The sequence below is a fragment of the Ambystoma mexicanum genome, chromosome 2p (genome assembly GCF_040938575.1).
Source record: "Ambystoma mexicanum isolate Mex_15411 chromosome 2p, UKY_AmexF1_1, whole genome shotgun sequence".
Classification (NCBI taxonomy): Eukaryota; Metazoa; Chordata; class Amphibia; order Caudata; family Ambystomatidae; genus Ambystoma; species Ambystoma mexicanum.
In genome coordinates this window covers 1497374512-1497387698 of record NC_090923.1, presented here as the reverse complement: position 1 = coordinate 1497387698, position 13187 = coordinate 1497374512, and the positions used below count along the sequence as shown (strand labels likewise).

The 13187-nt window shown below is 39.5% G+C and overlaps 1 protein-coding gene across 1 annotated transcript; it reads right to left on the bottom strand.

Annotated features, from left to right (window-relative positions):
- Positions 1-994: 994 nt before the first annotated feature.
- LOC138567656 (uncharacterized) lies at positions 995-9520 on the bottom strand. The gene is made up of 2 exons (XM_069646129.1): positions 9281-9520; positions 995-3974 (listed from the first exon to the last, which is right to left on the bottom strand). The coding sequence occupies exon 2, from the start codon at positions 3920-3922 to the stop codon at positions 2132-2134; it is 1791 nt and encodes a 596-aa protein (XP_069502230.1). The 5' UTR covers positions 3923-3974; positions 9281-9520; the 3' UTR covers positions 995-2131.
- Between the last annotated feature and the right edge of the window lie 3667 nt (positions 9521-13187).

Sequence of the window (13187 nt, the reverse complement as noted above, 5' to 3'; positions counted from 1 at the left end):
AATGCTTATACCAAACCTGAGACCCTTCCTATGGCATGAGATGTCATATACAACTCCTTCCCATTCCAACCCTGAGACCCTTCCTATAGCACGAGATGTGATATCTCAATGCTTATAACAAACCTGAGACCCTTCCTATAGCATGAGATGTGATATCCAACTTCTTCCCATTCCAATCCTGAGACCCTTCCTATAGCATGAGATGTAATATCTCAATGCTTATACCAAACCTGAGACCCTTCCTATAGCATAAGATGTGATATCTCAATGCTTATACCAAACCTGAGACCCTTCCTATAGCATGAGATGTGATATCCAACTCCTTCCCATTCCAATCCTGAGACCCTTCCTATAGCATGAGATGTGATATCTCAATGCTTATACCAAACCTGAGACCTGTAGGGTATTTTGTGGAGATTTGGGGCCTGACGGTATTTTATTACCGCCGAGAAATAACTTAGCAATAATCACTCTTTGTATTCAGATTTGGCCATGTGCAACAATAATACAATGGACATGCATTATTTCAGCACCCAGACCTGCATATTTGGTATACGTGGTTGGTGGTATTTTGGTGAGCATAATTCCCTTGTTTTATTTGTGGCCCCAATGTCCAGAATCCCTTATCTTCGCTTAGATTTTTCGTGTGATCACTAGAGAGACCTCAGACCTGCATTCTAGGGAAACCACAATTTCCAGGGATAGTGTTGGTGCGCCACCATGGGCAAACTCACTGACTTATTTACGACAGAGAGCTATATGTGGTAGTCTTGTGGTAATTTCCACTACCTTATATACGGTAGGGAGCTATGTTCAGAGAGTCTCTCTTCCCGTTGGCTCATGTACCTCCAACAAGTTATACTACAGTCATTCACAATTATTCATACTGATTCTGACATACACACATCTGTCTTAAAATGACCATTGCACTGTTTAAAAATCTCCCCACATCATTGGCATTGTAATGGTAAATAGAAAATAAACCACCCGTCTGTTTTCAAATATTTTCTGTATTATAAAATTTACATTTAGGCATGATCTCATTTTTTACAGCAATAAAAGGGAACAATCAAAGCATTTTCAATGACACACTGCAATTATAGTGGCGGAGAACAGAACTTAAATTGCAACATTAGCACTTGATAAAGACACGCACGGGACTTTCATTTTTCTAAACTGACTGCATACTTTCGTGCACACACACAGCTCCCCCAGTTAGGTAATTACCTTATCTGTTCAGATTCTTCTCTCTGTGAATGTGGCTCTCTTGGCGTAACTCCAATAAAAAGGAACGCTTGCCTTCTCAAGCCGGGGTCATTGCCTGGAATTCTCAGCTTTTTCAGATAGGACTGCCTCTGCCAGTGGAAAGGTAATTCTTTCAGCTTTCCCCAGTCTCGACTGCAGCAGGACACCCCCACAGCCAGGTCTTCTCCCCAGTAGTGCAGAAAGATGTCTGCCTGTCTTTTTCCCTGCTACTGCCCACTAAAACTTTCCTCTCAGCCCTCTTTATGACGTGTTCCAATGAAATCCATCATCTCTCATCCTCCTACTTTTCAACAATAGCTTCGCTTATACATTTGCAATTGTTGCAAATCTGACTTCCTCCTTCCTGCCGTTACTGTGCACAACAACACGGATAATCAGGCAGAGAAGAGAAAAATCTGCACACTCATTTAAATGGTTTTCAAAGTATGCCTAATTCTGCAGTAGAGAACACATTTTATTAGTGGGTTATATTAAAATAAGGTTTTATTAGTCAGGTTAATTGTTAATATGTTAGCTGTTAATTTTCAAATGTGTCTCTAGCAATATAGGCATTTCAGGTGAAAAATAGTGTGCATTTTTAAATGAACACGTGTGCTTTTAACTGTAAAAATAGCTTTGCATCTTATATATTAAAATCGTTTTTTTGACTGAATAGCCTGTCTTTCCTTGTTAATCTGCTAACCCATATAGCAATGCACCGCACCCTTGTGGTGGTGCTGCAAAAAAAAAAATGCTACTTGTGCAGTAGTACTGTACTCTGTGCTGTAACATGCCAAATATCCTTACATATACCCTCCTTTTGTTTTTTAGAACTTGGCTATAATCCAAGCCAATCTCTAAAAACAACTTGTTCTTTCTTTTTCTCTTAAAATGCATGTGTATTGGGATATCTTTCTCTTCCTGACGTAGTCAGTAAAATCAGTAACATTTTCATTTTTACTGATAGCACAATCAACCATCCACCCATGATTAGCACCAAGATAGCCAAACCCACTATTGAGCGTTCCCCCCAGGTTCCCCAATTAAATCTTTCCACTTCTATTATGCCCAGATTACTAATTGTAATATTGTTTTTTCGCAAATTCATTTTCATAACATGTCTTTCTTTGTGATTCAATAAATATTCCACATCTGGATCTATTGGAAAAGTATCCCTTTGAAAAAAATCGATATTTTCCACTTGGCTTTCCCAAACATCATTTGTTACATGGAACAATGTTAATCCCCCAATTGACACAATTGCATCCTTTGGAACCTGTAAATAAAAAACATTATATTTTACCTGTTTAACCACGTATGTTCCATGGTTTAAATGTACTACCGTCATGTTCTTTAAACAGGTACTGACCAACCATTTACCTCTGACCATCTTAGCCTGTGCCATTTCTTCACTCCCCATATTACTAATAATCACTTCACATCCCTCTGATATACTTGGGTCAGATTTCAATCCACAAATAGCATCTGTGGCATCAGGAACAAACGGTTTACCTGGACACATATAATTTTGTTCTTTAAATGTTACACATGTTTCCAGGTTTGGTATTAAATAAACTTCAGGTTCCCATGACTGAAATGCCACCACTTCTGGAGTCTTAATCTTAATGAATTTGTCCTCTTGCCAAAATCCCACGTTGTGTACCCACTTCGTTTGATAAATAAGTTCAGGGGCTACAAATGGGATGCATAGCAAAAATCCGATCTCTAGTCTTTCCAAGTCCACATATAACGGCATTGCATTCCCCATTTCGAATGCAATTCTTATCTGTATAAGGTCAATTTCCCTCCTGGTCAATCTTTCTATCATTTGCCGAATGATATCCTGCGAAACAAAATACAAGGGAATATGTCCTTGAATCAATTGTGAAACTGCAGTTTGAACTTCTCTCATATAATTCGTTAATAGTCTATCAACAGGACTCATTATGTTCAATATTTCATTTAAAGTTCTGTCATGCTTAAGTATTATTTTAGTCGCCCGTTGCATCACATCCGCTTGTTCATTTAGAATGATTGCAGTTTCATTTATGAATCTTACTTGTTCATCCAGTCCCCCTCTAATTCCATCTAATGTCTTTTGTATTATTTCTAGGTCAATACTCAGTTGTTGTGCTTTAGTACTCAGTGTTCCTACCAAAATAGAATTGGCTGTTGATATTGTAGTACCTATTATTGCCCCAATTATAGACATTACCATTGATATCGCGAGCATCACCGCACCTCTCTTTCCTCTCTTCTTCTTAATGTCTGCTGAATTCACGAATGTTTTTTCCAATTGCATTAATATATCTCTTATTGACTGCTTAGCGTCCTCTTTTCTTATTTCCAGCCACTCTTTAGTCTGTTCAATCTTAATTCCGGTATTGTTCAAATGTTTTTCAATCAAAATCTCAGGATCCAATGGTATGTAGATATTTTGGAAAATCATCCTTCTATCACTCATGATGAATCCTGGTGCTTCTTCTACCGCGATACCAGATGCTGGTCCAGGTTCAATGACAACCTGTGCTTCTGAATTCTTGAAGATCCCTCCAAATATCACTATTGTTAAACATGTCATCGGTATCATCTTCAATGCTGATCGCTTTGTAGCCTTGGTCTTCACCCCTCTTTGGGGCTTTCCCGGAATCCGTCCTCGCGGTCTCCAGTACTCCATCGTCTCCCGTGGCCTCTGATCCCGGAACCTCCGACCAAATAATGTTAATTGTCTAAATCAAAATAGAAAATAAACAGATTAAGTACATAGCACAATACTAATTTCCACCTTTTTGCCAAAAATAAAACATGCTTGGTAAAAATACTTCTTTTTTTTTTTTTTTTTTTTTCTGAAATTAAACACAAGTTAAAAGAAAACAAACACATATAAAACAGCATTCAATATTTAATACACTTTCTCTCTGTACAATGGGGCGAAAATGTTGTAGCGCCCACACAGTGGTTAATAGGGCCTTCTCACATTCATTAAATTTCATTTCAACTTGGGAAAATGCCTTACTTGCATATGCAATGGTTTTGTGATTCAAATCGTGTTTTTGTGATAACACTGCTGACATACAATGTTCAGAAAAGCCTATTTCTATAAAGAAATCCCTATCCTTTATGGGGTATGCTAAACATGGTGCCTTTACAAGACATTCCTTCAATCTAGCCACTGCATCAGATTGCTCTCTTTCCCATCTCCAGGGAGTATTTAGTTTAAGCAGTTTAGTCAATGGTTGAGTGATTTCTGCATAATTCTCAATGAACTTTCTGTTATAGCCTGTCATCCCTAATAAACTTTTTACTCCTTTCACATTTTTAGGATCTTTTAATCTTTGTATGGCCTCTATTTTCTTCCTTTGTGGATTTAGCCCATGTTCAGTCACTTCATGCCCTAGAAAGTTCACTTTTTTCTTGCACCATTGTGCTTTTTGCAAAGATACTTTGGCGCCTGCTTTCTGCAATTGGCCAAGCACATGTCTTATTTCATCAAAATGGCTTTTAAGGTTTTCATTTTTTATCAAGACATCATCCACATAAACTATTGTCCCTCTTTCCGCTGCATCCGGCATGGCCTTTCTCAAAAATATGCCAAATTCACTCCCACTATTGATGTACCCGAACGGAGCTCTAAGCCAGGCATATTGAGTCCTGTCAAATGTAAAGGAAAATAGGTGTTGTATCTCCTCTGCCAATGGCACACACCAATATCCAGATGTGAGATCTAACGTGGTAAATACATTTGAACCATGTATCTGAGCTAGGCCCTGATCAATGAATGGTAGTGGCCATCTAGATACTGGTACTCTTTTATTTAACTCTCTTAAGTCTGCACACAGCCGCCATTGACCATTTGGCTTTAACACACCTAAAATAGGCGTATTGGATGTGCTATGAATGGGCCTAATTATTCCCCGTGATTCCAAATTTTTAATAATCTCTGCCAATGATTCTAAACATGCCAGCGGTAGTCTATACTGGCGTACAAACACTGGATTTCTGCTACAACCTTCTGGTAGTGTGGCCACATGTAAATCAGTTAAACCACAATCATAAGCATCTTTTGCAAATACATCCTTGAACTCCATAAATATTTCCCTCAGAGTGCGTCGATCCTCATCGCTGTTACATGCATCCGCTAAGGAGATCTGCTCTTCTACCATTCTGGAAAATTCTGGAAACTCTTCTGGTAAAGGAATCTCAGCGCTTTCCTCTAACTGTGTGGCTGTGTCTTTTTGTAGAGCTGCCACTTTCAAATATTTTGGCATATCAGCTTCCACTTCAATGGGCTGATTTCCTGTTTCATTTTCATTTAAATTAAATATTATGCAATCCTCTTGATGGCAGCACACTGTCTCATTTGAATCATAAGGATACACAGAATGAATTTTAAACATTCCTTTGGGCTGAGAGTCCAGGTGTTCTGGCAACTCGCCCTTGGCATCTACATATTTTTCAGGAATATTCCCAATCACCATGTTATTTAAATCTGCCGTATAATGTGATTTTTGTATGGCCATTCCTAATGGGGAGTTTTCCTCTAAATGAATATCCTGACAACCTTTATTATTCACCATGATTTTTACAGATCCCTCACCAATGTCTACCAATGGAATGTATTCATAATCCAGGCCTTGCTGTTTTATGGATTCATTCAGGCATACAAATGCATCAGAGCCTTTCATCTGCTGTCCATTTTTGCATTTCAGTGTTATTGCAAACTGTTTTGTAAATGCAGGAATAATAGTATTTTTCCTCATCTGTAATTCGACTGCATAAGGAACTAGTTGTGCACAATGATAAGCCCTTCTTTTGTCTTCAAATTCAGGCGCCGGCCCACCTAGGCGCGACCATATTTTTTGATTAAGGAAATCTAACACCATACACATTCTGTGCATGATGTCATTGCCCATGTAAAATTCATTTTGTGCTCCACTCACTATCCATACATTATGGTAAATTGCTTTCTGCCCAATGCTAATTTTAAGCATGCATCTGCCTGTAATTCGGTTTTCAAAGTTTGGACTGTCCAACCCAGAAACATATTGGTTTTTAATCCTAAATTTCGGGATTTCTTCCCTCTCCATAATTTTTTGCAACAATTTCTCATTAATGAAACTCCTTTCATGTTCAAGCGCTAAAGTGGCTTTTATTGTTTTAAGATAATCATTTATACCAGCGTGAACCCATGGTTGCTCATCTTCCATGTGTATCTCTGCCAGAGTGGTAATGTGTTTTTCTGAATCTGTTTTAGGAACAATATTCTGTTTGCATGTATTCTCTTTTAAATAGAAACGTAATGTGTGTTCGTCTATGGCAGTCTGCCAATCTTTCCTTGGGTCCAAGTATATTTGTACAGGTAGTTTCTCATTGTCGCTCTGATCTTTGTCTTGACACCTTAATATAACAGTGACACTAGGTATGCAGCTATTCTGTAGATATACCTCCACAGCATCCTTTGTTTTGGCAACGGTGTGACATTCTTTTATATTGCTGTTTTGTGATTTTAGTTTCTTAGGCCTCAATGGTTTTTTGGTTAAGGACCACAGCACTCCATTCACCCCATCTATGAGAGGAGACAATCTTTTCAGGCAATCTGTCCCCATCAGAAATGGAATTTCACAAATAGATGTGATCAATACCTCTTGTTTCATTCTGTGCTTTCCTATTTTTATGTCAACCTCAGTTACACCTATGATGGGCACCTCCTCCCCATTAAAGTTATGCACTGGGCCTTGATTTGCCTTCACTGTGATCTGACTCTGTGGAGGCCTCCCTTCATTGATACTCTTTACCAGCTCCTTGGACATAATTGTGGCCTGTGCGCCAGTGTCAATCATAGCAAAGGTGTGGCATTTTTCTTCTACAGTGATGGGTGCATAATATCTGTCCTCAACTTCCTCTAATACACATAAGAAATGTGAATTCTGAAAATGCTTTGATTGTTCCCTTTTATTGCTGTAAAAAATGAGATCATGCCTAAATGTAAATTTTATAATACAGAAAATATTTGAAAACAGACGGGTGGTTTATTTTCTATTTACCATTACAATGCCAATGATGTGGGGAGATTTTTAAACAGTGCAATGGTCATTTTAAGACAGATGTGTGTATGTCAGAATCAGTATGAATAATTGTGAATGACTGTAGTATAACTTGTTGGAGGTACATGAGCCAACGGGAAGAGAGACTCTCTGAACATAGCTCCCTACCGTATATAAGGTAGTGGAAATTACCACAAGACTACCACATATAGCTCTCTGTCGTAAATAAGTCAGTGAGTTTGCCCATGGTGGCGCACCAACACTATCCCTGGAAATTGTGGTTTCCCTAGAATGCAGGTCTGAGGTCTCTCTAGTGATCACACGAAAAATCTAAGCGAAGATAAGGGATTCTGGACATTGGGGCCACAAATAAAACAAGGGAATTATGCTCACCAAAATACCACCAACCACGTATACCAAATATGCAGGTCTGGGTGCTGAAATAATGCATGTCCATTGTATTATTGTTGCACATGGCCAAATCTGAATACAAAGAGTGATTATTGCTAAGTTATTTCTCGGCGGTAATAAAATACCGTCAGGCCCCAAATCTCCACAAAATACCCTACATATTTATGGTGCGTTGGCCGGGAAACGAACCCGGGTCAACTGCTTGGAAGGCAGCTATGCTCACCACTATACCACCAACGCATGCACAACATAGTAGGCAATGGTTTACCTCGACCATCAGTGGTAATTTTATGCACAAGCGCAACTACAAAGCCAGAAATGCATGACCTTTTTTAATTCAGCTCTACTGCCAACTAAGAATTATTGTAGAAATCTCCTCTTGTAGGAATTTCGTAGATTGCATAGAAAAATGTAAAATTCATCTGTTTACTAAAATGTGTTGATTTCATGCAAACAAGTTTAAAATGAGCTTTCCCTACAGATGGAAACATTCAAATCAAGAATGTCACTTCTGCAGAACTTTTCAGCTTTCTGTATAGTCATTTGTACATTTTGGTATGAAAAAGAATCCATGAAAAAATGGGCTTATGATATGCTTCTGAAACACAATAAGGCAATTTTTAAGTATTTTACATCTCAAAGATTGATAGAGAAAAATAATAACATGTTCAGAGAAAGGGAGAAGACATTAAGCATCTTTCAGTTTGGTACTTGGGTGGGAGAAGTGAAATTGGGGTACTTCAACTGTGAACTTCCCTAAGAGGCCGTCATAGTTTGATTACAGTAAACTGATAAAGGGACATCTCTTCAGAGGCTTATTCCAGGAGTACGCAAGATCCAAGTATGTACCTTCAGAAGTGTCTTTCTCCCGGGTAAGGCTTTGCATTCGAAGCACCCAAAGTACCACAACTAAATTCAATGATTTAAATGATCTTTCCTCTCTTGTTTTATTTGTGGCCCCAATGTCCAGAATCCCTTATCTTCGCTTAGATTTTTCGTGTGATCACTAGAGAGACCTCAGACCTGCATTCTAGGGAAACCACAATTTCCAGGGATAGTGTTGGTGCGCCACCATGGGCAAACTCACTGACTTATTTACGACAGAGAGCTATATGTGGTAGTCTTGTGGTAATTTCCACTACCTTATATACGGTAGGGAGCTATGTTCAGAGAGTCTCTCTTCCCGTTGGCTCATGTACCTCCAACAAGTTATACTACAGTCATTCACAATTATTCATACTGATTCTGACATACACACATCTGTCTTAAAATGACCATTGCACTGTTTAAAAATCTCCCCACATCATTGGCATTGTAATGGTAAATAGAAAATAAACCACCCGTCTGTTTTCAAATATTTTCTGTATTATAAAATTTACATTTAGGCATGATCTCATTTTTTACAGCAATAAAAGGGAACAATCAAAGCATTTTCAATGACACACTGCAATTATAGTGGCGGAGAACAGAACTTAAATTGCAACATTAGCACTTGATAAAGACACGCACGGGACTTTCATTTTTCTAAACTGACTGCATACTTTCGTGCACACACACAGCTCCCCCAGTTAGGTAATTACCTTATCTGTTCAGATTCTTCTCTCTGTGAATGTGGCTCTCTTGGCGTAACTCCAATAAAAAGGAACGCTTGCCTTCTCAAGCCGGGGTCATTGCCTGGAATTCTCAGCTTTTTCAGATAGGACTGCCTCTGCCAGTGGAAAGGTAATTCTTTCAGCTTTCCCCAGTCTCGACTGCAGCAGGACACCCCCACAGCCAGGTCTTCTCCCCAGTAGTGCAGAAAGATGTCTGCCTGTCTTTTTCCCTGCTACTGCCCACTAAAACTTTCCTCTCAGCCCTCTTTATGACGTGTTCCAATGAAATCCATCATCTCTCATCCTCCTACTTTTCAACAATAGCTTCGCTTATACATTTGCAATTGTTGCAAATCTGACTTCCTCCTTCCTGCCGTTACTGTGCACAACAACACGGATAATCAGGCAGAGAAGAGAAAAATCTGCACACTCATTTAAATGGTTTTCAAAGTATGCCTAATTCTGCAGTAGAGAACACATTTTATTAGTGGGTTATATTAAAATAAGGTTTTATTAGTCAGGTTAATTGTTAATATGTTAGCTGTTAATTTTCAAATGTGTCTCTAGCAATATAGGCATTTCAGGTGAAAAATAGTGTGCATTTTTAAATGAACACGTGTGCTTTTAACTGTAAAAATAGCTTTGCATCTTATATATTAAAATCGTTTTTTTGACTGAATAGCCTGTCTTTCCTTGTTAATCTGCTAACCCATATAGCAATGCACCGCACCCTTGTGGTGGTGCTGCAAAAAAAAAAATGCTACTTGTGCAGTAGTACTGTACTCTGTGCTGTAACATGCCAAATATCCTTACAGACCCTTCCTATAGCATGAGATGTGATATCCAACTCCTTCCCATTCCAATCCTGAGACCCTTCCTATAGCATGAGATGTGATGTCTCAATGCTTCTAATACCAAACCTGAGATCCTTCCTATAACATGAGATGTGATATCCAACTCCTTCCCATTCCAATCCTGAGACCCTTCCTATAGCATGAGATGTGATATCTCAATGCCTCTTATACCAAACCTGAGATCCTTCCGATAGCATGAGATGTGATATCTCAATGCTTCTAATACCAAACCTGAGATCCTTCCTATAATATGAGATGTGATTTCCAAATCCTTCCCCTTCCAAACCTGAGACCCTCCCTTTAGCATGAGATGTGATATCTCAATGCCTCTAATACCAAACCTGAGATCCTACCTCTAACATGAAATGTGATATCCATCTCCATCCCTTTCCAAACCTGAGACCCTGCCTATAGCATGAGATGTGATATCCAAGTCCTTCCCATTCCAATCCTGAGACCCTTCCTACAGCATGTGATGTGATATCTCAATGCTATAGGAAGGGTCTCAGGATTGGAATGGGAAGAAGTTGGATATCACATCTCATGCTATAGGAAGGGTCTCAGGTTTGTTATAAGCATTGAGATATCACATCTCGTGCTATAGGAAGGGTCTCAGGGTTGGAATGGGAAGGAGTTGTATATGACATCTCATGCCATAGGAAGGGTCTCAGGTTTGGTATAAGCATTGAGATATCACATCACATGCTATAAGAAGGGTCTCAGGATTGGAATGGGAAGGACTTGGATATCACATCTCATGCTATAGGCAGGGTCTCGGTTTGGAAAGGGAAGGAGATGGATATCACATTTCATGTTAGAGGTAGGATCTCAGGTTTGGTATTAGAGGCATTGAGATATCACATCTCATGCTATCAGAAGGGTCTCAGGATTGGAATGGGAAGGAGTTGGATATCACATTTAATGCTAAAGGGAGAGTCTCAGGTTTGGAAGGGGAAGGATTTGGAAATCACATCATATTATAGGAAGGATCTCAGGTTTGGTATTAGAAGCATTAGGATATCACATCTCATGCTATCGGAAGGATCTCAGGTTTGGTATAAGAGGCATTGAGATATCACATCTCATGCTATCATAAGGGTCTCAGGATTGGAATGGGAAGGAGTTGGATATCACATCTCATGTTATAGGAAGGATCTCAGGTTTGGTATTAGAAGCATTGAGACATCACATCTCATGCTATAGGAAGGTTCTCAGGATTGAAATGGGAAGGAGTTGGATATCACATCTCATGCTATAGGAAGGGTCTCAGGTTTGGTATAAGCATTGAGATATCACATCTCATGCTATAGGAAGGGTCTCAGGATTGGAATGGGAAGGATTTGGATATCACATCTTATGCTATAGGAAGGGTCTCAGGTTTGGTATAAGCATTGAGATATCACATCTCATGCTATAGGAAGGGTCTCAGGATTGGAATGGGAAGGAGTTGTATATGACATCTCAGGCCATAGGAAGTGTCTCAGATTTGGTATAAGCATTGAGATATCACATCTCATGATATCGGAAGGGTCTCAGGATTGGAATGGGAAGGAGTTGGATATCACATCTCATGATAAAGGAAGGGTCTAAGGTTTGGAAGGGGAAGGATTTGGATATCACATCTCATGTTATAGGACGGGTCTCAGGTTTGGTATTAGAAGCATTGAGATATCAAGTCTCATGGTATAAGAAGGGTCTCAGGATTGGAATGGGAAGGAGTTTGATATCACATCTCATGCCATAGTATGTGTCTCAGGTTTGGTAGAAGCATTGGGATATCACATCTCATGCTATCGGAAGGGTATCAGTATTGGATTTGGAAGGAGTTGGATATCCCATCTCATGCTATAGGAAGGGTCTCAGGTTGGAATGGGAAGGAGTTGGATATCACATTTCATGTTATAGGAAGGGTCTCAGGATTGGAATGGGAAGGACTTGGATATCATATCTCATGCTATAGGAAGGCTCTCAGGTTTGGAAGGGGAAGGAGTTGGATATCACATTTCATGTTAGAGGAAGGATCTCAGGTTTGGTATTAGAGGCCTTGAGATATCACATCTCATGCTATCAGAAGGGTCTCAGGATTGGAATGGGAAGGAGTTGGATATCACATCTCATGCTAAAGGGAGGGACTCAGGTTTGGAAGGGGAAGGATTTGGAAATCACATCTCATATTATAGGAAGGATCTCAGGTTTGGTATTAGAAGCATTGAGATATCACATCTCATGCTATCGGAAGGATCTCAGGTTTGGTATAAGAGGCATTGAGATATCACATCGCATGCTATCATAAGGGTCTCAGGATTGGAATGGGAAGGAGTTGGATATCACATCTCATGTTATAGGAAGGATCTCAGGTTTGGTATTGGAAGCATTGAGACATCACATCTCATGCTATAGGAAGGGTCTCAGGATTGGAATGGGAAGGAGTTGGATATCACATCTCATGCTATAGGAAGGGTCTCAGGTTGGAATGGGAAGGAGTTGGATATCACATTTCATGTTATAGGAAGGGTCTCAGGATTGGAATGGGAAGGACTTGGATATCATATCTCATGCTATAGGAAGGGTCTCAGGATTGGAATGGGAAGGAGTTGGATATCACATCTCAAGCTATAGGAAGGGTTTCAGGTTTGGTATAAGCATTGAGATATCACATCTCATGCTATAGGAAGGGTCTCAGGATTGGAATGGGAAGAAGTTGGATATCACATCTCATGCTATAGGAAGGGTCTCAGGTTTGGTATAAGCATTGAGATATCACATCTCATGCTATAGGAAGGGTCTCAGGATTGGAATGGGAAGGAGTTGTATATGCCATCTCATGCCATAGGAAGGGTCTCAGGTTTGGTATAAGCATTGAGATATCACATCACATGCTATAGGAAGGGTCTCAGGATTGGAATGGGAAGGACTTGGATATCACATATCATGCTATAGGCAGGGTCTCAGGTTTGGAAAGGGAAGGAGATGGATATCACATTTCATGTTAGAGGTAGGATCTCAGGTTTGGTATTAGAGGCATTGAGATATCACATCTC

What these genes read in the sequence shown, in the direction of transcription:
- LOC138567656 (XM_069646129.1), bottom strand. Translation starts at nt 3,922, where the DNA reads ATGGAGTACTGGAGACCGCGAGGACGGATTCCGGGAAAGCCCCAAAGA.